Below are 26,177 nucleotides of genomic sequence, written 5' to 3'. Positions count from 1 at the left end.
TTTAGATGATTACAACTAATCAATCTAGCATTTACACAGAGAATGGAAGATTTGGTGTAAGCTTTCTCTTTTGTTTTGAGTGCTTTGAATTTGTATCTTTCTCACTTGTAATTTTCTGTAAATCGGCAATCTTCCAAATGAAATCTTTGTTCCTTTTATAGATAAATTGTGAGGAACAAATCATTTGAAATTGATTTGTCCGTTGAGTCCAAAACGGCTCTTTTGGGAGACAACTTCTGGTCACCTTCAGGTGTCAGGCCAATCATGTCTTCTGATTTCTTCAGACGTCAGATTTGTCTTCTTTCTGCAGATGTTGTCTTCTTGTGACAGTTTGTCTTTTAGCTAAATTCAGTTGTCCCATGTTTCTCGAAATTGACTTTTGCATAATTCCGAGATTTCTATTATTGGTGCAGACAGTTGTTGGATTTGTCTTTTAGCTAACGGAACACTTGTGAATTACTCAGCTTTACTCCGATGATTTATTGTCGGCCAATTCCCATACTGAGTTCTTCTTACTCAGCTTTCAAGGGTCAGCTTTGTTCTGAAGCAGACTTTACTTCTTTCATGCTGAGTTCTATTCTACTCAGCTTCTTTGACCAGCTTCATTCTTCAGTTGTTGTTCTAAGGATGACTTTATCTTTTCTTATGTCGAGTTGCCCTTCACTCAGCTTGTGTTCTCATGCTGACTTGATCCTGTCTTATTCTTTATTTCTTTTTGCATTTATATTTATACTCAATATTGAACAAACGGATTAGTACAATTAAATCAAAGCACTTAAATTTAATTGCCTCTTTAATCATGGATTAAACTTAAATGATTTTGTCAAATCAAAATCTTGTGGAAAGGTGTTTCAACACTGTAGGCTTCAGATCCACACACTACGAGCACCTCAAGTAATCGGTGAAGAGCGGGGCTGATTTTGTCTGCGGATGATGGCCAGGAATAGAACGGGTAGCTTAATTTGGACATAATCGGGTCAAAATTCGGGTCTGACTTTGGATGGCTCGTAAATGATTTTTTGGATACGAAATGAAGAGAAACTCGAGCTAAAAATGAAATTTAGGATGTTAGGAGCGAGTATGTGTAAGAATCAGGGTTAGGAACAGACTTTAAGGGTCTAGAAACGTGAAAACAATATAGTTGGGCATACTGTATAAAAACAATTGGGTTCAGAGAATAGCTTGTAAAACGGGTTTTCGAACACGAAATGAAGCGAAACAAAAGCCTAAAATCAAATTCAAGATGTTAAGAACAAGTTTGTGTAAGAATGAAAGACATAGACAGATGTAAAGGATTGGAAATGTGAAAACGAAATGGTGGGACAACGTATAAAAATGGACAAAAACTGATTCTGATGAATTTTGAGCTATGAAAGTGTTAACTTTAAGATTCGGGATTGATAATCGAACAATAAAAACTTAAAACACATGTTGCTAAAAAGTAAATTGAGGCTAAGAATGTGTTTTTGGAATGAAATTAGAGCTGAAAATTTAGGAAAATAAAGAAACAAGTCTAGAGTAATTTTGGCATATATTTGATGTTTTTGTTTGGTCGGTGGAGGTTTGGAACGAAAGCTTAAAGTCTTATTTACAGTGTTTTTCAGATTGTGGTGATTCTACATATTGTCCACATTTCCTTAAATCACTCTCATCCTTTCCCTGATTCCATCTCACTCTTCCTATTTTTCCTCAATTTGTTAGCCATTTCTTTCCACTCTTCCTTGTTTCTTGGTTTAGTGAGTAATGAGTAGTGGAAAGATTTTGCACATGTTTAAATGATGTGTTAGGATTCAAGAGTGAACAATTGGTTCGGTTGTTAGCTCGTTGAGTCGTCCCACGGTTCCGAATCCCCGGACCATTCTTGAGTTGCTACCGATTTTCTGTCCCATACAGCATATGGGCTAAGTCACCACTGTGTGTCTCCTTTACATGCACTTATCACCTGTTGTTTTATGTTCCACACAGCATGTGACTTAAATCATATGTCGTGTGGATTGATTTTTTCATGGTAGAGACTTTAGATTTCATCCACGCGCCGTGTGAGAATTCTCACACGTCATGTGGATCATTTGTGGTGTCTCATTAGCATGTTTTGCAGCTCACACGGCGTGTGACTTGCAATTTCGCACTATATGTTAAATTTACTCTATATTTTTATTTAAATAAAAATATAAATAACATTTTATTTTTTACGGGCCTACAGTTGCAAAATAGATCTAAGGTTTTTGGGGTCTATCAATTAAGACGCAACGTATAAAATAGCACCAATGTAGGTTTAATATTTGGAAAAGAACATTAATTTAGATCTCAATAACGGAACGTGACACGTCATTCAAGTTACTCGGTTAAGTTCCGCCAATTTGGAGAGAGAAATCAGAACTTTTTTTGAATCAAAAAAATTAGAACTTAACGGAATAATATAAATCATGTGTCACATTTTGTTATCCATAACTAAATCGGTAATAGTTTGTAAGCGTTAAAGTATTCATTAGTGTTATTTGATACCTGAAACCGACTATTTTGCTCCTTTGTAAAAAAAAAAAAAAAAAAAAAATCAATAATAACTGAAAAAACAAAAATCCAATAATCTACCATTCCAATTTTGCCACATCTCTTCCACCCTCAACTATCATAAAGTTCATAACTGTATCTAAAAGACAGGAACTTCTCCGCTTTAGTTCACTTTCACACTTATCATCCAACCAATCACAACACATACCGGAAGAGAAACCCTAATCCAAAATTCCTTTTTCAACTCCCACTGGATCGATCTGTGTTCGCAATTAACAAATTTGGAGTGACGATCCCGTTTGATTTCTCGAATAACGACTATTTTGACTTGCTGACTTTGGAAAATGAGGCGGAGGCCGATTGACTCCCGGCGACCGGGAAGGCGGCGGTTGTCAAATGTGGTATGGTGGACACTGTTTGGTATAGTGGTGTTGCTGTTTATAATTATTTTTAGCAAAGAGAGTCAGATTGAATATAGACCTGCTCATAACAAGGTAAAAATCTCTTCTGTTTTTGTTTCTTTTCTCGAATTAGGAGCTTTTGCTGTATGATTTTGTTAGAGAAACATGAAATCAGTTGTAATTCGAGATTGAAGCTGGTTGATTTATGTGATGTGATCTACAATTTGACTAGAATTTCCACAATTATAAAATTACTGCTAATAACAGCAACTTTATAAAGCCGAGCTTGAGCACGACCAAACTCCATGAACAAGCTTCGATTATAATATTCATGAACACTTATAATATTCATGAACAATCTCTCAATCAAGCTTGATTCGATTATTTTTTTTTAATAATAGTATTTCTATTAAGAGAGAAATGGAAAACAATGAACATAATTAGCAGTGTGTTGAGCTAGAGCTCGTCAAGTTTTTGATGAGCCAAGCACGACCGGGCCAAAGCTCTGCTCGATTTGGTTACAACCCTAATTGTATCATGTAATTGTGTCTGTCAGTTATTAATATAAGGGTTAAGGTGTAAAAATACCCCTAACGTTTTGGGTCAGGAGCAATTTTACCCCTAACGTCTAAAATGGTGCAATTTTACCACTAACGTTTGTAGCCAAGAGCAATTTTACCCCTAACGTTGATAAATTAGGTCAATTTCAGAAATAATTCATCAAACTGTCTTCTCGGTCATGAATCTTATCATCTACACTTCACATATGCATCATTTTATCAATAACAAATCATAAACATATGTTGGGATGTGAAAAAAAATAAAAAAATAAACTGTCTTTTGTACGAATTAGACAAAAAAATTCAAAAAATTCACCGAATTTATAAATATTAATCTCCAATTCTATTATTAAATTACAAAAAACATGAAATCCTTTTTTAGAATAATTGATATACAATTGGTACAAAATAATGAACAAAGATATATGTGTTTTATAATAGTGTCTGAAATTGACCCAAATTACCAACGTTAGGGGTAAAATTGCTCTTGGCTACAAACGTCAAGAGCAAAATTGCACTATTTTAGACGTTAGGGGTAAAATTGCTCCTGACCCAAAACGGTAGGGGTATTTTTACACCTTAACCCTTAATATAAAGTGGACCTTTAATTATCAGCTTGAGCTTTTAGCTAAAACGGTTCCATGACATGGTATCAGAGCCAGTGTGACCAAATCGTCCAGGGTTCGGTTCCTGGCAGCCCCATTTCTTGAGTTATTTGCAAGACATGGTAATATGGGCCTTTGTTGTCACGCTTCAAGCCCAAGTGTGCTTTCGCGTGTGGGGGTGTGCCAGCTATTAATATGAAGTGGACCTTTAACTATCAGCTTGAGCTTTTAGCTAAAACGGTTCCATGACAGTGTCAAACAACATTATTTTTGTACGGTAAATTGTGTTGTGTTAGAAATTGATAGGTGGCTCAAACTTCTTAATATATTGGATTTAAGGCAATAGTGAAATTGCTCTTAAATCTATGATTTCTCTTGAGCTAGTTGGAGCTTCCTTACAAAATTCTTTGCAAGTATTAGGTTCAGTATGCAATATCAATAGAAAAGGGGTAGTTTGGGAGATTTCCATCCAATCCGGGAATAGTCCCTTTTGCCTTGACCTGCAATACAATGAAGTTAAAACAGGGCCTTTCACCGGCACCTACACTGGGATCCTTAAGTTCGTCTGTGTTTGAGAAGAAAAATATTAAGAATGTAAATTTTGTAGAATGAGAAGGCCTTAGCTTGAACAGTTAATGCCTTTATATAGAATAACAATCATCAGTACCTAGTGTCGAGCGGTTTGTGACTTGTTTTAGGGAACCGTGGATTGGTGGCTTGATACATGTGAAGATGTGTCTAGCACACTTCTTAGATTCGCTGTATATCATGTCAAGCCACTTGGTCAAGTGTCTCACGTGTATGGTGGGACCAAGCTTTATGCATCGGTCCACGTGGTGATAGATTATTTGTGACTGTCATCAGTATGTAATATGTTTGACATTGTATGCCTATTTTCTGCAATGCGAAAAGTATGAATTAATTGTGAGAGTAGTTGACTGGGAATTTGTAATTAAGGTTGTAAATAGTTCTTTCTTTGCTTTTTTTTAGATCCTTTTTATTGTTTTAGATTTAATCATAGACGTTAAAAGCACACCTCAAGCTCCGGGCGCACAAGGCAATTGCTGGAGCTCCTCAGAATGGCAAAGGCAGGGGATGTTTCGTAAGTGACCAACTTTTTGTGCTCGGTAGTAGTTATAAGAGGTGCACCTCTTCGTCATCTTGCTTTTCCTTACCGGCTTATTGACCATTTGAACGCGTCCGTTTATGTTACATATATCGAATGTGAATGTGATTAAAAATACTATTTAGTTGCAGAATTTGGATATTAAGTTGAGATACTTCATAGTTTTTAATACATGGTCCTTATGGTGGTGTACTGCTCCTTTCTGGTGGCATCGGTTTGGGGAGACTTCCGTTACATAATCGAACTTGAAGTTTCTCCAATTTGTCATAGTGAGATAATGATAATTCGTGCTCGTTCTCTTTTCCAGTACTTTCCTGTGTTGGCATATTGTTTGTTAGATAAACTAAAGTATTCGTCTTTGTGGCATCGGTTTGGGGAGACTTCAGTTACATAATCAAACTTGAAGTTTCTCCTATTTGTCATAGTGAGATAATGATAATTCGCATTTGTTCTCTTTTACGGTACTTTCCTGTGTTGGCGTATCATTTGTTAGATAAACTAAAGTATTCGTCTTTGTGACATCGGTTTGGGGAGACTTCTGTTACATAATCGAACTTGAAGTTTCTTCGATTTGTCATAGTGAGATAATGATAATTCGTGTTCGTTCTCTTTTATAGTACTTTTGTGTTGGCATATTGTTTGTTAGAAAAACTAAAGTATTCGACTTTGTGGCATCGGTTTGGGGAGACTTCCGTTACATAATCGAACTTGAAGTTTCTCCGATTTGTCACAGTGAGATAATGATAATTCCCGTTCATTCTCTTTTACAGTACTTTCCTGTGTTGGCATATTGTTTGTTAGATAAACTAAAGTATTCGTCTTTGTGGCATTGGTTTGGGGAGACTTCCGTTACATAATCGAACTTGAAGTTTCTCCGATTTGTCATAGTGAGATAATGATAATTCGTGTTCGTTCTCTTTTCCAGTACTTTCCTGTGTTGGCATATTGTTTATTAGATAAACTAAAGTATTCGTCTTTGTGGGTCGGTTTGGGGAGACTTCCGTTGCATAATCGAACTTGAAGTTTCTCCGATTTGTCGTGTGTCTTCTCTTTTACAGTACTTTCCTGTGTTGGCATGTTGTTTGTTAGAAAAACTAAAGTATTCGTCTTTGTGGCATCGGTTTGGGGAGACTTCCGTTACATAATCGAACTTGAAGTTTCTCCGATTTGTCATATTGAGATAATGATAATTCGCGTTTGTTCTCTTTTACAGTACTTTCCTGTGTTGGCATGTTGTTTGTTAGAAAAACTAAAGTATTCGTCTTCGTGGCATCGGTTTGGGAGACTTCCGTTACATAATCAAACTTGAAGTTTGTCCGATTTGTCATAGTCAGATAAAGTTAGTTCCTGTTCGTTCTCTTTTACAGTACTTTCCTGTGTCGGCTTATTGTTTGTTAGATAAACTAAAGTATTCGTCTTTGTGGCATCAGTTTGGGGAGACTTCCGTTGCATAATCGAACTTGACGTTTCTCCGAATTGTCATAGTGAGATAATGATAATTCGTGTCCGTTCTCTTTTACAGCACTCTCCTGTGTTAGCATATTGTTTGTTAAAAAAACTAAAGTATTAGTCTTTGTTTTTCTCTTCAGCAGAAACTGTATAGTCGCGACAGAATTATGGAAGGCCTGAACATTACCGATGAAATGCTTAGTGTCAAGTCGGTCGCCAGGCAACTTAGCGATCAAATTTCTCTTGCAAAAGCTTTCGTTGTGATTGCAAAAGAAAGCAACAATCTTCAGTTCGCATGGGAATTAAGCGCCCAGATCCGCAACTCACAGGTCCTCCTTTCAAGCGCTACAACAAGACGAGTTCCATTAACAACACGAGAATCAGAAACTGCAATCCGGGATATGGCACTTTTGCTCTACCAAGCCCAACAGTTCCGTTATGATAGTGCAACTATGATCATGAGGCTAAAAGCCAAAATCCAAGCACTTGAAGACCAGATGGGTTCTGTGACTGATAAAAGTTCAAAGTACGGCCAAATTGCTGCGGAAGAGGTTCCGAAAGGCCTTTACTGCCTTGGAATTCGGCTAACGACTGAATGGTTCGGAAACTTGAATTTGCAGAGGAAAATCAGTGGAAGAAAACACATGGAAGCAAGATTGAGAGATAACAATCTGTATCATTTCTGCGTCTTCTCCGACAACATCCTTGCAACTTCAGTTGTGGTCAATTCGACTTCGATAAGCTCAAACAATCCCGATAAGGTTGTTTTTCATCTTGTAACCGACGAATTAAACTACGCAGCGATGAAGGCCTGGTTTACGATAAACGACTTTCGAGGAGTAACCGTTGATGTACAGAGGTTTGAAGACTTCAAGTGGTTAAATGCTTCTTATGTTCCGGTTCTGAAGCAGCTCCAGGACTCGGAAACTCAAAGCTATTATTTTTCGGGGCACATTGATGATGGCCGGACACCAATCAAGTTCCGGAATCCAAAATATCTGTCTATGCTAAATCATCTCAGATTTTACATACCTGAAGTCTTTCCTGCACTGAACAAGGTAGTATTTCTCGACGACGATGTAGTGGTTCAGAAGGATCTATCGGGTTTATTCTCAATCGATTTGAATGGAAACGTAAATGGAGCAGTCGAGACATGTACCGAAACATTTCATCGGTACCATAAGTACCTCAACTACTCTCACCCGCTTATACGAGAACATTTTGACCCCGACGCATGTGGCTGGGCGTTCGGGATGAATGTTTTCGATCTCATCGAGTGGAGGAAAAGAAATGTCACGGACATCTATCACTATTGGCAAGAACGAAATGCTGATAGAACGCTTTGGAAACTCGGGACTCTACCACCCGGGCTTTTGACTTTCTACGGATTGACAGAGCCGTTAGCTCCGTCGTGGCACGTGTTGGGATTGGGGTACACGAACGTTGATTCACACGTGATAGAGAAGGGGGCCGTGTTGCATTTCAACGGAAACTCAAAGCCGTGGTTGAAGATTGGGATAGAAAAATACAAGCTTCTTTGGGAAAAGTACGTAGATTATTCTCACCCTTTATTGCAACAATGCAATTTTCATTGATTTTGTCTAAATTTTATAGTCTAAGTGCCTGTTGTAGCATAAATTATTGTTTCCACTTCAATTATTGAGTATATAATTTGACACCCTGGGCCCACGTAAACGTTTAATGGTCCTCTGAACTTTCAAAACGGCTTTTTCGCTCTCTCAATTTGCTTAAACTGCCATGACTAATTCCACCTGGTGGTAACACACGCTCTATATGCGATTAGCAGTTTAAGCAAGTTGAGTGGAGGAAATGTAATTTTAAGAAACTTGAAATCGCGGAAAATTCGTTTCAAGAAAATTGAGGTAGCGGAAATGTCGTTTTGAAAGTTTGAAGGGTTATTAGGTATTTGAGTGCAAGTTGGAGGGGTTGGGTATGTAATAAGCCTTTAAGCTGTTTATGTAGACTGAGATGAGTAAATTGCATCGATGGTCATTGAAGTTTGAGATTTATTTTACAAATGTCACTGAACTCATTTTCTTTCAATAACATCGTTGAATTTCACTGTTGATTTCAAAAAACTCATTTTGGTTAATTTGTGTATAAAAACTTAGTGGAACGTGGATGTTGCGTAGTTGACTATAGGTCAATTAAGCGTCATGTTGAACATGTCTTCTTTTTACAATTGACATATAGATGGTTGTCTAAGACACACAAAAAAATCAAGACAATCTTATCGATTTTGCCCTCAATTAGCATATAATTAGTTGTATATTGGCCATGCTTACTTTGTTTTTTACAAAGTAAGCCTTGTTTTATGTGTTTTCACCATTAAATTAATTTTATGCTCCATCATCCAATGGTGAAAACACACCAAGTAATGGTACTTTGTCAAAAACAAAGTAATCATAGAAGACACCTTCTATATTATGTTGATATTTCTGTAAGTTTTTATACATCAATTGGCGGTTGAAATTAAATTCCACCTGGTGGTATCGCACACTCTATGCCATTGGCAGTTTAAGCAAGTTGAGTGGAGGGGTTATTTTAAGTAAATTGAGACAGTGGAAAAGTCGTTTCAAGCAAATTGAGGGGTTAGATATGTAATAAGCCATTAAGTTGTTTATGTAGGTTGAGATGCTCATTGAAGTTTCGGGTCAATTTACTAAATTTTAATTTCTTTGGGCTTAAACATCTTTAATCCATGTATTTTGGAAAAGTTTTATTTACTACTAAACATGTTTAAAGTGGCTAATTGACTATCTGAAAGGTACCTATTAAGTTTTTGAACTTTTTTAAAGTGATCTATTACTTCTTTTTTTTTTTTTTGAATAAAAGAATCAATTTAATTACTGAGCCAAATCGGCCAAAAGAATATCGGAAAGAAAAGGAGGTGGACATGCCTACTCTCCACGAACAGACTCTGACACAACCGCCCTTGCTAAGCTATGGGCTGCTGCATTTGCTGAACGTTTCACAAAAGAGACTGAAATTGAATCGAGCTCTTGTAATAACCGACTACAAATTAAAAGAATATCTGAGAGATAAGAATTGTGTGACGTTGGAACCTGAATTGCATTTACAACGGAGAGGCAGTCCGTGCGAATGCAAATATTCCGGAGATTGTGAAGTTTGATCCAGAAAAGCACTTCCTTAATAGCCATAGCCTCAGCGATGATCGGTTCAAACAGGCCTTCTAATGCTCCATGATATGCGTGGATGCATCTCCCTTTCGAGTCCCTTAGGATAAACCCCATTGAACTGTATCCTGCCTCCTGAAAAGTTCCAGCATCGACGTTACACGCCATGAACCCTGCAGCAGGTCGAATCCACCTTGACGGGGCTGCTGGTTTAATCTCTTTCCTCCGCTGATCTGATTCCTGAGCCGAAGCCCACTCACGAAGCTCGTTTCTGATTCGCCCCGCAAGAACGAGAGGGCTGCACGATTTGTTCTTCCAAACAACCTCATTTCTATGTTTCCACAAACACCATAGACCAGTTGCCACCTCCCGAGCTGCTGCTGTATCATTCCTCATTAAGAGTTCTTTAAGCCACTGTAAGAAATCCCCCCGTATTATCATCCTAGCATCCCCGAAGAGCTGTTGCCAAACCCCTCGGGCACAGCGGCACTCCACGGCTAAGTGTTGTTCCGTTTCATCATTTAATCCACATACCGGACAGACGTTTGGGTGACTACTGTGTCTTTTAGCTAAATTATTCATCGTCGGCAGGTTCAGAGAAACCATCCGCCAAATGAAATTTCTAATTTTTGGAGCAACATTCAACGACCAGATACAGTTCCAAAAACGCTGGTCAACCGGATCCTCCTTCAAACATAAGCCTGTACAGACCTTATAGCCGCTTCGGACCGTATAATTACCTCTCGGCTCGGGACCCCATTGCCATCTGTTGAGTGATTTCCGCAAGTACACGGTATACGCTTGTAGTAATAAAAGATATCGATCCCACAGGGAACGTTTTTTAACAAAACTTATTTACAATCGGTTAAATTTACTTTAAGGTTTATAATATGGGAAAATCGTTTAATCGGTTTTGGTTTTAAAATTACTAGAATGAGAATTAGGTTAGATTATGAAAACGTTAGAAAATATTCTGATTTAAGAATGAATTTGCAAGATAGGAACTTTTAGTACTTTTTAGAAAAGTAAACAGATGTATTTGTTTGCATTAAGCAAAGAAAACAACTTTAAACTTTGTACGAATTATAAAGATGAAATAAATGACGGAACCTCTAATTAATTGGCTTTGAACATGAAAAAACCCTTTCGGGATAGTTGCCCTTAATCAAATTAAAACTCTTTCGAGATAATAATTTGCCTAAGTGTACAACAAAGTTTCCTTGTAAAGATTTTGGATTAAACACGTTTTAATGAAAACACCAGCCGTCACTTTAGTGGATTGGTTACCATAAGTGCTGCATAAAAATCTATCGAATAGAACGGACTTTATTAGATGAAATATAAATTGATACAAGTTTACAGAGAACATGGAGCATTGAATTCTTCGACGGCGTGCAAGTGAACGGGTTGATCAATCCTTTCCTTGGGTTTCGTTAGAGTTTGTCAGGCTCATGGGCGAATCCTCTACTCAATCTTCTCGTTGAATCTTCGTAATAGAGACTGGCTCAGGGGCGAATCCTTTCCTTTGGGGGCCGCGGTCGCGGCACGGAACGTTTTTTGGTTTTTCAGCTTTCGTTCGCGTCCTCGATTTGGCGTTATTAATTTCTGTCGTCTTCGACTCCTTTTGTAGGGTTTTTCTTCTGTTTTCGAGCTCTTTTCATTCTTATTTGGATTTAACCAAATATTTATGTACCTTACAAGAAAGAAACATATTCGAGAGTAAAAGCATTCTAAACAGGTATAAATAGCATAAATTCGTAGCAATATTGATGTAATTATTGATGATATTTTAGGTATATTTTGGGCTTAACACCATCCATCTTCCATTGCGAGCTGACCCCGTGGAATAGCAGAGATAAGGCGTTGATCGCGGATGTTAAAAGTTGTTTGAATCAGATCCTTATTCCAGGAGCCATCAGCTCTCAACAAATCCCGGACTGTGCCTGTAGGGAGACTGAAATCAATAGGGCTGGTCGACTTTGGATTGACAGGATCCTGTAGCCAAGGGCTATCCCAAATTGCTATCGAGCTTCCACTTCCAACCTTGTTCCGCAGACCTTGGTTTAACAGATCACGCCCAGCCAACAAGCTTCACCATATAAAAGATGGATTGTGTCCAAGTGTCGCCTCCAGGAAAGTGAGATGGGGGAAATAACGAGCTTTTAGGACTTTTAACATCAATGAGTTGGGCTCTTGAATCAATCTCCATCCTTGCTTAGCTAGTAAGGCTAAGTTAAATTGCTTGATGTCCCTGAAGCCCATTCCGCCCTTACTCTTTGGTCTACAAAGTCGACTCCATTGTTGCCAATGAATCCCGGTATTGCTCTCTCCTGACGATCGCCACCAGAACCGGTGATCTATTACTTCATTAATTTGCTTAAAGTATATACATTTCAGTTTTTCAAAATCTCTCAATGTTCTGTCACGTAGATTTTAGGAGGTTAATAGGCTATTTAAACAAGTTTAGAGGGTAAATTGAATATTTTAAAAGTATAAGGGACAATTGACTTTTTTAGACAAATACAAAGCGCTAGAGAAACTTCACCACTTTTAAATTTAATAAAGTCATTCTGGTTAATTTGTGTACAAAACTTATTGGAATGTTGTCGTTGCACAATTAATTATATGCCAAACTAAGCATCATGTTAAACATGTCTACCTTTTATGATTGACGTATAGATAGTTGTCTCAAAAAAATATTACATTCTTTTTCTACGTGACATTCAATGCATATATATAGTTAGTTGCCTTTTAGATTAAGTCAATATTTTTGTGAGTTTTTATTCACTGATTAGTGAAAATTACTTTGTTGAAATTAAATGTGAAACTTAATAAGTTTATGGGTTAAGGTGCAAAAATACCCCTAACATTTTGGATCATGAGCAATTTTACCCTTAACGTCTAAAATGGTGCAATTTTACCCCTAACGTTGGAAGCCAAGAGCAATTTTACCCCTAACGTTAATAAATTGGGTCAATTTGAGAAATAATTCATCAAACTGTCTTCTCGGTCACGAATCTTGTTATCTACACTTCATATGTGTGTCATTTTATCAGTAACAAATCACAAATATTCGTTGGGATGTGAAAAAAATAAAAAAAATAAAAAAATATGATGTCTTTTTGTACGGATTAGATAAAAAAAATTTAAAAAATCCACCGAATTTATAAATATTAATCTCAAATTGTATTATTAAATTATAAAAAACATGAAATCTTTTTTTAGAACGAATTATTATGTAATTGGTGCAGAATAAGGAACAAAAATATGTGTGTTTTATAATAGTGTCTGAAATTGACCCAATTAATCAACGTTAGGGGTAAAATTGCTCTTGGATTCCAACGTTAGGGGTAAAATTGCATCATTTTAGACGTTAGGGGTAAAATTGCTCTTGGCTCAAAACGTTAGGGGTATTTTCGCACCTTAACCCTAAGTTTATTTAAGGAAAATAAAGTTTAGTATTTTCACAAAACAAATTCCAAACTTAATGATGGTCGATGTAATTTACTCGAGTCAAAATGTGCCATGTAACCAAACTCTTACCAGATGCAGTTTTCTTTCTTCTCTTCCATTTTCATCAATGTTCTAGGTTCAATATGTATGCAACCAGTGTCTACTAAAGTAAAATGTAAAGTTGATATTTAATTTCAATAAAGTCACTCTTATTGTATATGAAATAATTGATTATATGCCGATTAAATATCATATTAGATATGTTTGATTTTTACGACAGATGTGATAGTCATGGTGCCACATCAACGTGAGTAAAGTTTACAATCTTCAAGGAAAATTCATATTTATTAACAACTGTGATACAACAATCGCATTTAACATTTCAAGCAAAATAGAAAAATGAGTTAAAAAGAAATTTAGCTCTACTGCCGTAATAAGCAGTTTTTTATAGGGCTGTCAATTTCTCACTCAATAAAACGATTTACGAGGATAATTGACATAATTTGTTTGATATTATTATTTTATTACAATTACAGTTATATTTTATATAATCATCTACAATATATAGATTATATAATATAAATTACACATTTATTGTAATTTAAAGATTTAATACATATATTTTTTTTCCCTAAAGAGGACTAGAATTTTATTCAATACAAAAGAATCCTTATATAAAACATTAGCTAACCAACTTGGAATAGAAAATGAACTAAAAGACTAGCATTGGAAAGAGCATTACGAGCAATGCAATGCGCCGCTCCATTCACTAATCGATGAATAAAAGACACGATAAAATCATTTCGATGCTGAAGAATATTCAGACAGCCTTGGTTGATACTACCAAAATCAGACAAGTCCAGGCTTTGGGAGGTAAGGCTATCCACAATGACCTTTGCATCCATTTCAAACCGAACTTGGCTCAGACCTAATGGTAAGGACAAAAGCTTCGACCTGCTTTGCATCCAGGACGGTGCTGATCCAAGAGCTTGTAAATGATACAAAGCTTCCATCACTCCTCCGTACTATTGCCCCCGCTCCAGTTTTTCCAGCTACGCCGAACATAGAAACATCTATGTTGCATTTGACCCAACCCGTAGCAGGCTGCAGCCATCAGATCGATTCCTGAACAGCATGTTGGGAATAAAGGCGAAAAATTATTCCGTAGAAATATTGACGAGCAAAATAATCAATTAAAATGACACCGATAATTTAACGTGGTTCACCTTTGCAGGCTACTCCACGACCAAGCTCGAGAGTAAATTCGTCCACTATAAAATAATAGGCGTACAAAGAGGGTGTTCTCTAGAAACTTTTTAGAATTACAATGAAATAAAGCCAAAATAGTAGCACTCATGTGTTTTCCGAAAATACCCAAAATAATTATCTTATTATTTTATCTCTCCCCCGAAATGATTAGACTTCCCTCAAATTACTAACTCTCAAATAAAGCTCTCAACTTCCGCAAAATAAATTCCCACTCTTTCTTTTGCTCACTCTCAATTTCTAATATTAAGCATCTCCTTAACTTTTATAAGCCAATGAGGAAGAATGGTCAGCAATTATTGCTGGCAATTAATTAGTGACAGCAACAATTGATGCTTGCCCATTAGTTGACCACTTAAATTTTGATGGTCAACTTCACTTACTTGGACCACCAGTTTCGGTGGTCCAACTTTTATTTTTTTTAATTATTATTTACAAATTACATAAATAATATATTTTTATGTAATAATTTCCGTGTTATTCCCAACACAGCAGCAAGAGTCGGCATAGCAGATAAAACACTAACTAACCTCTTGAACTTTTAAAATGTTTCGATAGCCTTTTAAAAAAAATATAATAATTAGAAAAAAATATAAAAATAAATATTGTAATTTGGTAGATTTGCAAAGACAATCTACATAGTTTAAAAGTTTGCAAATAGATTCTCTACTTTTTTTAATTTATATAAGTCAATTCTTCAGCAAAACAACACTTGTTGTGGTTTACTTAATTTGTAAAGTTAAACGTGTATTTTTGATAATTTGCAAAATCAGTCTTTTTAATTGTTGCAAATCGACCCTTTTAGTGTAAATAGTCAAGACAACAATTTTTGAAGAATTGATTGAGTTTGTAAACTGCAGACCTCATATTTGTAAACTTTTAAACACGATGATTGTTTTTGCAAATCGGCTAAATCACAAGATTTATTTTTATATTATTTTCTTATAATTAATCCATTATGTCAATCCAAATCTGACATGTCATTTACATTTCAATTTGTTTGACTTTTTCAAAGCTTGTGTAACACTTTCTGAATTCATTTTATTTTTTTACAATCGAGAATTAACTAACTACATTTTAAGCAAATTGAGAGGCTTATCGGTAGGGTAAAATAGTCTTTTTAATTTTTAATAATTTCAATGTATTAACCGAAATTTAAAAATCATTAAAGAAATGAAAAGAAGAAGAGCTTAAGCTTCTCAGTCACTTATCCTGCCAAATGTCAAAACTCTGACTACTTCCACATCTTAATTCCTCAATCTCCTCAACTCAAGTACATATTAAACTAAAGAACATTCTAGCCACGTGTCAAAATCCCACGTAAGCCACTTGTAACCCCAAGTGCCGCCGGCAAGCAAGATCCTCAAGAACTTCACCTTTGTCTCCTACTTCCGCAGGTCTCTCAGAAAATCAAACAAAATCTATCTCAATTTCCAATACTACCCTTCCCCCCCTATGACCCAATCCAAAATGTGAGGACACTTCCGTAATTTCACCATCCGCAGACCCTGCATATCTCTCTTCTGCCACCATTTTCAAACGAGCCGCTCGTGTGCACGATTTACTGGTTCGGTTCGTAAACAAGCGAGCTTGAACACGTCAAAGCACGGCTCGAAAGCTCGCGAACAAGCTCGATTAGAATATTTATGAACAAATTTTAGTTTTATAGAAAACTACAGTAAAACCTCTATATAGGAATACTTTACATAGGAATAACTTCTATTTTGTTATAAAAAAACTCTGTCCCAACTTGGTAATAACCTCTATTACGAAACTCTATTTAGTATAATAACCTTTCAGTTATTATACAAATAGTCTCGTCATAAGTGTATTCCTAGAGGTTTTACTGTATATAGTTTTGTGTTAGTTCACAAATATTCAAACTTAATATTATTTCCATTGCTATTAGATGAGTTGGTTCACAAATATAATAAATGAGAAATAGACGAACTATTTGTAAGCATCTTGTTTATTTATTCACGAACTTTACGTGTGAACTCATTTATATACACAAATCAAAGAGCTATTTGCGAGCAAACTTCATAAATATAATTAACGATTTACTCACAAACAATTCATGATTATATAATTTTCTTAATGAACAAAGTTCAAAGACAAATTTGGACTCGAAGCTCGACTCGAGTTTGTTTATTTTCTAATGAGCTACGCCGAGTTTGAGCAAGCTAAAACTCAGCTCGGATTCAAACTCGTTAATTTTATAGCGAACTGAACTTGAACAGGCCAAAGCTCTGCTCGGCTCGATTCAGCTCGATTACAGTGGTAATTGTAACTCAAGTACATATTAAATTCAAGAATGTTCTTGCCACGTGTCAAAATCCCACATAAGCCACTTGTAACCCCAAGTGCCGCCGGCAAGCAAGATCCTCAACAACTTCAGCTTTGTCTCCTACTTCCGCAGGTCTCTCAGAAAATCCAACAAAATCTATCTCAATTTCCAACACTACCCTTTCTTTCCCCTCTTTGACCCAATCCAAAACGTGAGGACACTTCCGTAACTTCACCCTCCGCCGGCCCTGCACGTCTCTCTTCTGCCGCCATTTTCAAAATTTAGGTCTTCTCCTCATCATCATCATCATCCGAAGTCTCCATTGCTACAAACTCCATTTCTCTGATCTCTCCTTCGAGCTATGCTGCACGGAAACTCTCTCTTCACTCGCATTTTTGTATCCCTTTTAGTTTCGTTTCCATCTATGTTTCGGGGCTATATTTTGAAGAAATAACTTTTCCGGTATCCATTTCCATCCTTATATTTCTATATTCAGAATACTATGTTTTAGAAATAACGTTTTTCAGTATTTCAGTTTAGTTTCGGTGAAACATAACCTTCACGAAAGCATGAACATTTTATATTTCTTGACTATGTTTTGAATATATACTACTCCGTTTCATATTACACCATGATAAGTTATCTTTTTTCTTACTATAAAATATGAGTTTATAAAAATTAATTAGAATAATAGACTTGTTACAGAATAAATAAATAGTGAAATCAATAAACAATGTACAGCAATGCATTTTCTCTAATATCCTTAATTTCTATACAAACGATATGTAATATGAAACGATATGTAATATGAAACGAGTATGATTTAATAGTAACGTTTTTTCAATATCCGTTTCCATTTTCCATCCTAATACTATGTTTTAGAAATAAGTTTTCAGTATTTAATTTCGTTTTAGTTTCCGTGCAACATAACCTTCAAGAAAGCATGTAGGCTTTATGTTTGCTGGCTATGTTTTGAATACTATGTCTTATAAATAATGTTTTCCGGTATTCTTTCCCTTTTATGTTTATAACATTTTTGGTATCCGTTTTTGGTTTTAGTTTCCGAGCAACATAACCAGAAGGTTTTATGTTTTGTGGTTATGGTTTGAAGAATATGTCTTATAAATAAAGTTGGCAGGGACAGGTCTAGAGGGGGGTTTGAGGGCTTAAGCACCCACTGGTCGTCAGAAAACTCTAAATTTTTTATAAAAATTGTATAAGGTTTTTAATTTTTTATATAAAAACATAAAAAATATCGATTTAGTACCCCTAAATCACGAATCCTGGATCCGTCACTGTTTTTCGATATTCATTTCCTTTTTTGTTCTGTTTATGTTTCTATATTCTAAAAATAACATTTTTCGCATCCGTTTTGGTTTTAGTTTCCATGCAATGGCTATGTTCTGAAAACTAAATCTTATAAATACATTTTCTGATATCCATTTCCATTTTTGTTATAATCTGAATACTATGTTTTAGAAATAACATTTTCCAATATCCATTTCGGTTTTAGTTTCCGTGCAACATAACCTTCTAGAAAAGCATGAAGATTTTATGTTTTTATTGCTATGTTTTAAAGACTATATCTTATAAATAACGTTTTCTGATATCTGTTTCCATTTCCGTTCCGGTTTATGTTCCTATAATTTGAATAGTATTTTTTTTAGAAATAACCTTTTCCCGATATCTGTTTTAGTTTCAGTTTCCGTGCAACATAGCGAAAGCATGAAGGATTCAGCTTTACTCTCAGATAAATCAGTGAAGCCGAAAAAGCCGAAATCTCGTGAAGTCAGCTCTAGATTCTTGTCTTCAACGCCAACAGCTACTTCTCCAACTCCAAGTCAAGTTTCCTCACCTGCTCGCCACGAGCGAAAGCATCGAAGCCTCGAAGACCCCGGATTCATTCGAGGTCTCTGGCCATCGACCACTTCTCCTTCCCCGAACAACAACAATGTCGACACTCTCGCTGATCATCTCGGAAACGAGAGACTCCGTGATTTCATTGAGAAGAAAAAAGATGAAAAATCATCTAAAAACATCGGCTTGTTTTCACTTACTAGGCAAAGAAGTTGCTCCGAGCATAACAGGTTTGAAAACGAGAAAGAAAAGGAGAATCACCGGCCGATCCTCGGAGGCTCTCTGAGATATACCGGGAAGCTCATATCATCATCATCATCATCGTCATCATCAAATTTTGTTCCGGGGAGACTATCAGTTGATGAAAATGTGCTATATCAAAGGCGAAAATCGGAACATCTGGATGAAGAATCTGAGAGTTTTTCAGAGAATTCTCGAAAATCGGGGGTAGTGGTTTCATCTAAGTATCTACAAGATGTTCAAACAAAGTGTAGAAGAAGTGCATCGGATTCGAACATTGAACATCCGGTATCACTAGACTCGTCCCCGAAAATGAAGAAATCTAGAATAAAAAGTGTCATTAAAAGGGCTAATTCGCTTGCGGGTTATGGAAGTGCAACATCTCAATGGGCATTGTCTCCGGGGAGATCAGGTTCGCCACCGATGTCCCTGGAAAGTAAGGAGAGAGTGATGTCCTTTTCGAGTTTGAAGCCGCCCTCGAGTCCTTCGAGGGTGAAAGGTATGGAGAAATTGCTCAATTTGGGGCGAGACTTGCTCAAGGGTAAAAAATCATCTTCGGCTCGTCCGTTGGTGGCCGTGTCCGGGGGCGGAGATGCCACGTATCAGCTAAGATTGCTGCATAACCGGATGATGCAATGGCGATATGTAAATGTGAGAGCTTCCGTTGTCGATGAGAATATTGCCAAAGATGTAGAGGTATGAATGGTTATATTTGTTCATAAAATTAGAATGTGTTCAATTCCTAAAACAATTTTTCTATTTATGGTCGATTTCAAACTATTTTTGTGTTTTTCGTCCTGATCTCGCTAGACAAGTGGATTGCGGAATTTTTATATTAGTCCACCCGTGTGACACGGGTGAACCAATATCTATATCAGTCTGCCCATGTGACCGCCTATGTGACAGGCAGACCCGTATAAAACTGGTCTTCAAAAAATGAAAAATGAAACAGTGACGGAGTCAGCTTTTAATAGATTTACCCCCTAATACAATAAATGCTAAAAGGATTCAGAATTCAATGAGAAATAGACACTATATTAATATATTTTTAGTGTTTTTACGTACAAAATTAAAGCTCCATTTTCAATTTCTACAAATTTTCGGTTTTTTATGACCACCAGTGAGTGCTAAGCCCCCCTAAATCCCTGGTGGATCCATCCCTGGATCCAAAGCATCGTTGACTACCTATCCAAGCTAAAACAATGTCGTTTTGGTCTCGGTTGGAAAAAAATGTACTATCCTTCATCTGCTGAATAGCACCCTGCAGGTGCGGAACCACCCCTTAACCACTCCTATAAGGGGTGGTTCCCGATTGTCGGGGGTGCACCGGTATCTCCGTGCTGACTTTTTCTGCCTTTGGGGCAGGTAAGTGTCCCATTTTATGGGTTATTACCCAGTGACGGATTCAGAATTCACTTTCTCTCATTATTATTTTTTTTGGTAGGAGAAAAGTTTAGGTAAGGATAGGTTTACCCACTCCCAAGGTCAGGACACACTTTCTCTCATTATTTATAAGTGCTAAATTGATATTTTTACATAAAAAATTAAAAACTCGACTATTTTTATAATAATTTTTAGGCCGTCATTGGGTGTTCAAACTCCCCTCTGGATCCGTCCCTGATGTACCCGAGCTCAAAATTAATCAATGTTACTTTATTTGGATACAGAGTTGTTCTAAATTGAAAATGTTATCGATAGAATTTTACCATTTGTTACATTATCTCTACACTTTTCCAAAAATATTAGAGATAATTTTATCGTATTTTTAATATTAGTCCGCTTGTCAGATTAACGGACTGATCGAGAAATTAACGACTTTGTATGATGTTTTTATGCAGAAGAATCTGTTGTCTGCATCAGATAACCTTGCTAATTTGCGCCGATCTGTGTTGATTAAGAGATTACAGCTTCAGAAGGAGAAGTTTGAGATGAAACTGGATTTCATTTTACATTCTCAGGTCAGCAGCTTATCTTATTGTATGATTACATCATTAATATGCTTCGTCATTGAACTTTTATAGTTATACAAAATGGTAATTCAACTTCAATTTGCTTCAATGAAGTTATTTAACTTTGAATATTGTTTTAATAAAGTAATACCAACGACTTTACGAGCAAAAAGGAAAAGTAATGTGGTTTGCCACATAAACAGTAGTCAACTTTCACAGCTGAACCGAAACGACACCTAAGATGCCTCCTAGATGACACATGCCACATAGCTGACTGACCACTTTTGTTTCGGTCATCTAGCTGGCAGCCACGTATTGTTTCGGTCAGCGGTGAAAGTTGACTACTGTTGATGTTTTCCAGTGTCTTTTCGCTCTTGAAGTCAACAGAGGGATTTTATTGAGATGAAATTCAAATTTTAATGATTTTATTGTGAGAAATTGAAGTTGGAAAATACACGTGGCTACCACCTATGTGACATGCGTCATTTCGGTCAGCTAGGTGGCAGTCACATGTCATCTCGTTCAGCAGTAAAAGTTGATTACTGCTATGTGGCAACCACATCAATTTTCCAGTGTTTTTTTTTTTTTTTGCTTTTGAAGTTGCCGGAGTGACTTTATTATGATAAAATTTAAAGTTAAATGATTTATTGAGACAAATTGAAGTTGAGTGACCAATTTGAGATAACAAATAAAAGTTCAGCGAGTGACATGTGCATTTAATCCTATTTATTATTTTTATGTCAATTTCTCTCGATAAAATCATTCTAACTTTGAATATCGCCTTATAAAGTCACCTCAGCGACATTAAAAACAAAAAGACACCGGAAAGTGGTTGCCCCAGTAGTAATCAACTTTCACGGCTGACCGAAACAACACATAGCTGCTACCAAACGGACAAACAGCCACGTATCATTTCAGTCAGCTAGGTAGCATTCATGTGTCATTCGATTAATGATAAATGTTGACTACTGTTGATATGACAACCACATCACGTTTCCAGCGGATTTTTGCTCTTAAAGTCGCCGGGATGACTTTATTGAGACAAAATTTAAACTTTAATGATTTATTTAGACAAAATAAAGTTGAATAACCACTTTGGACAACTATAAAGATTCAGTGACTAACGATGTATTTAACCCTATTTATATCTTGTATGATTAATATATAAATAACACGACTAGAACACGATAATCTTTTTAATTCATCATACTTAGGAGGCGTTTGGTTCGGGGTCTTTAGGAATGGGAATGGGAATGAAATGGTTCCATTCCCTTTGTTCTTGTTTGTTTAAAAAAAACTCATTCCCTTTACCCATTTTAGATTATGAGTTTACCCCACTTTAGGTTAAACCCATTACTCTAAGCCCGGTAGGGAATTGGATTCCCTTTACCCCATTCCCTTTCCTAAACATGTCCAAACACATAGGGGAATTAATGCTTATTCATTTCCTTTCCTTTAGTTTCCCTTTCTTCATTTCTTTTCCCTTATCCCTTGTGAACCAAACGCCCCCTTATTATATAATTGAGTTTATTATATGTTTAAATTTTTTGCAGATCAAACAACTAGAAGCTTGGGGAGACATGGAAAGGCAACATTTATCAGCAGTTTTGAAGACCAAAGAATGTCTGCATTCTGTTGTGTGTAAAGTACCACTTATTGAAGGTGCAAAGGTAATATATATAATTGGGATAAATACCAAATATACCCTTAATGTTTTCGGGGAAGTTTAAATATAGGCATATCTGCCTACTTGGTTCAAAACTTCAACTGTCCGTGAATTTTTAAAAGTTTCAAATGACTTTTATCTTATCCAATTGCATTCAACAACACTATATCAAACAATTTCATCTATCTCGTAATTCTGAAGTTTACAATTTCTGACAAATTAACTTAAATATAATCAATTTCAATACCTAAAAGTTTATCAAATATTGTCAACTTTAAATTGATACTTAAACTTCGATGTGGGCTAAACCGAATCTGCCTGACAACTTTAGGGGTCAAATTGACCATTAATCCTTATTTGTTTAGGGGGTTATTAAATCAAATTGGACAAGAATATACCATCATTTGGAAGTTTTGAAAGTTCACGAGGCAATTGAAGTTTTTAGCGAAATATATTAAACATATTTTAGACAAGTTCCGAAAATAAATTGGATATTTTAAAAATATAAAAGGGCAATTGACTTTTTTTGGAGAAATACAAGGAACTAGGAATTTGTCAAAACAAGTTATCGTGTCATAATCATGTTATCTGAAATATATATCTATAACAAAAATGATAATAGTATCAAACAGTTGTTTATGTAAGTTACGTTGTTTAATCAGAAATTATCTAAAATATATAACACAAAAATGATAATCGTATCAAACAGTTGTTCCTGTAAATCGTGTTGTCGTATCAGAAATTGACAGTCGTAACTGTAGGTGGATCCGCAACAAACGTGGATGGCATTTCGACACGCGATAGATCTCACAGCTTCGATCAATTCGGCAATGAGTATCTGCAATCAAACTGAGGAGAATGCTGATTTGATCTCACAATTAGCAGAAGTTGTTTCACAAGAAAAATTATTGTTAGAGGAAGGCCAAGAACTTCTGCAAACAATCTCCACATTAGAGGTAAAAATTTTAATAGACTAAATCCATAATTAAGTCCTTAAACTTTCTCGATTTTAAAGATTGCCTCCCTGATTATTTATTTTTCGATCTTGAAATTTAACAGTTTTAAGGATTAAGCTTCTGGTCTTTAGTTTTTACACATATTAAGCCCTTTACTAATGACAGGGGCTCAATGTAAAAATTACATATGACCACTAAACTTCAAATTAATATAATAGTCACTCAATTTTACACTTTTTAAATTATGGCCATTAAACTTCAATCAACGTGTCAAAATGACCATTAACGACTTCAAAAATAAAGATTTCAAGAATTGATATTCTAATCAACTTTAATTCTTCAAAATTTTTATTTTGGGGTCATTTATGTGTTGCTTGATTAGGAGAGAACATGATTTTTTAGAGAAAGAAAGCTCGAGAAATTGTGATTTTGGAAAAAAAAATATGGTTTCATAATAAATCTCGTTCTAATCAACTTTGATTCTTGAACATTTCCATTTTGAGGTTGTTAACAGTTATTTTGATGTGTTAAATGGTTCCGTGATTTTAACCGTTATTGAAAGGCTCAAGGCATGTTAAATTAAAAATTAGGGATTTAATCCTCAAAATTTTTAAATTTGGGGGTTAATCTTTAAAATCTTGATAATTTAAAGGTTTAATCATATATTTTGATAACGTTTATTACTTAACCATTTTATTACTTTTAAACCATAATAAATAAATAAATCTTTTTTATTTTATTTTGAATAAAAGCCATAAAAATGTGATTTTTTATTTGGAATCCTTTTGGCAGATTGAAGAGAGGAGTTTTAAGTGCTCTATGATCCAGTTAAACCAGTTGTTGCAACAGCATCAGCACGTGCACAACGCCGAAACGTTGATATGAATGATACAGTCAGTACGGATCCAGAATTCATTGTCAGCGCGTGTCAGTACAGATCCAGAAACTCTTTGGTGATCTACGAGTGCTCAATTGATAACTTTTAGGCGTTTTATAGAAAATGTTAAAGTTACGTGCACAGTTTCTATAGATTTTTCTGTCATTTTCCTACGACCAGTGAGTGCTTAAAACCCCTAATCCTCCCCCTTTGATGTATGCAGTCAAGAGTCGAGAGGTATTGAGTTTGAAAAGTGTGAAAATAGCTTCTAATGTGTTTAAATAAGATTAGTACAATTAACTAGGACTATTTTTGCTATCAGGGAGGATAGGGGGGAGAGAGGGGATCACGGATATTAATAGAGAGAAAATTAGAATTACGAATGGAATTTTTATTGATAGACGTGTTATTTTCGTCAAAAATTTCATTATATACAGAATATGTAGTGGATTTGACATTAATGAAGGAAACTACGAATTAAATAGTCAATGCTAATACTTAATTTTGAAAAATATTTCCAATTTTTAATATATTTTTGTCGGGTAAATTACACTGATGGTCTGAATGTTATTCATTTTCACGGTACTACTGTTAAACTTCAAATGTAATATAATATGGATAAATTTCATACGTAGTGTACAACGTATGCTCCATTCCTCTTCCTTTGATGTATACACTCAAGAGTCGAGATGTATTGAGTTCGAACCGTGTGAAAATAGCATGTAACGGTCTAATGTATTTATATAAGATTAATTCAATTAACTAGGACTATTTTTGCTGTCACGCATGATAGGGGCAGAGGGAGGGGATCACGGACGGTCCGTTGTTGACCGGACTCAGAGAAAATTAGAATTACCAATGAAAATTTTATGTTAGACGTATTATTTTCATCGGAAATTTCATAGAATATGTAGCGGATTTGACATTAATGAAGGAATCTGCGGCTTAAATAGTCAATGCTAATATTTAATTTCGAAAAAATATTTACAATTTTTAATATATTTTTGTCGGGTAAATTACACTCATGGTCATTGAACGTTACTCATTTTCACGATATTACCACTAAACTTCAAATGTAATATAATATAGGTAAATTTCATACGTACAACGTTTGCTCCGTTCCTTCCCCTTTGATGTATACAGTCAAGAGTCGAGAGGTATTGAGTTCAAACCGTGTGAAAATAGCTTGTAACGGTCAAATGTGTTTAAATAAGATTAGTACAATTAAGTATGACTATTTTTGCTATGAGGGAGGATAGGGGCAGAGGGAGAGATCACGGAGGGTCCGTTAATCCCGACTCAAAGGAGAAATTGAGAGTATTAGAATTTCCAATGAAAATTTTATTGTTAGACGTGTTATTCTCGTCGAAAATTTCATTATATTCAGAATATGTAATAGATTTGACATTAATGAAGGAATCTGCGGCTTAAATAGTCAATGCTAATACTTAATTTCGAAAAATATTTACAATTTTTAATGTATTTTTATTGAGTAAATTACAATCATGGCGACTCGACGTTACTCATTTTCATGATATTACCACTAAACTTCAAATGTAATATAATATAGGTAAATCTCATACGTACAGCGTGTAACCCCCCCTCACTAGGATCACATGATATCTCACACAATATCAGTATAGACATGCTTCCAATTCTCAATCATATAAACTTCAATCTCAGATAAACTTTACATATTATACATAAGAGAAAGCATTTGCAATTTACAATACACGTTTAAGTCATTATCCTACATAGAGGATTTACAAAACAAAAGTACATCACAAGACTCCAAAATGCCTAGATGAGAATGGAC

At 35.6% G+C, this 26,177-nt stretch overlaps 2 protein-coding genes across 7 annotated transcripts; both read left to right on the top strand.

The window, feature by feature from the left end:
* Positions 1-2,597: 2,597 nt before the first annotated feature.
* Positions 2,598-8,290, top strand: LOC136229466 (probable galacturonosyltransferase 10). Of its 6 annotated transcripts, none has more exons than XM_066018285.1 (2): positions 2,598-3,005; positions 6,793-8,290. In XM_066018285.1, exons 1-2 carry the CDS (start codon positions 2,856-2,858, stop codon positions 8,245-8,247), a joined length of 1,605 nt encoding a protein of 534 aa, XP_065874357.1. In that variant the 5' UTR covers positions 2,598-2,855; the 3' UTR covers positions 8,248-8,290. The 6 variants fall into 6 exon arrangements, with proteins under 6 accessions (XP_065874357.1, XP_065874358.1, XP_065874360.1 ...); XM_066018286.1 differs by having other exon boundaries at positions 2,599-3,005; positions 6,796-8,290; XM_066018288.1 differs by lacking the exon at positions 2,598-3,005 and adding an exon at positions 5,087-5,179.
* Positions 8,291-17,175: 8,885 nt separating this feature from the next.
* Positions 17,176-24,707, top strand: LOC136231320 (QWRF motif-containing protein 3). Its single transcript, XM_066020664.1, has 6 exons — positions 17,176-17,278; positions 18,513-19,609; positions 20,752-20,871; positions 22,416-22,532; positions 23,290-23,484; positions 24,277-24,707. Exons 2-6 carry the CDS (start codon positions 18,542-18,544, stop codon positions 24,367-24,369), a joined length of 1,593 nt encoding a protein of 530 aa, XP_065876736.1. The 5' UTR covers positions 17,176-17,278; positions 18,513-18,541; the 3' UTR covers positions 24,370-24,707.
* Positions 24,708-26,177: the final 1,470 nt, after the last annotated feature.

The sequence above is a fragment of the Euphorbia lathyris genome, chromosome 5, assembly GCF_963576675.1.
Source record: "Euphorbia lathyris chromosome 5, ddEupLath1.1, whole genome shotgun sequence".
Lineage (NCBI taxonomy): Eukaryota > Viridiplantae > Streptophyta > Magnoliopsida > Malpighiales > Euphorbiaceae > Euphorbia > Euphorbia lathyris.
The sequence above is the reverse complement of the archived record's forward strand: the minus strand, read 5'-3'. Positions and strand labels throughout refer to the sequence as shown.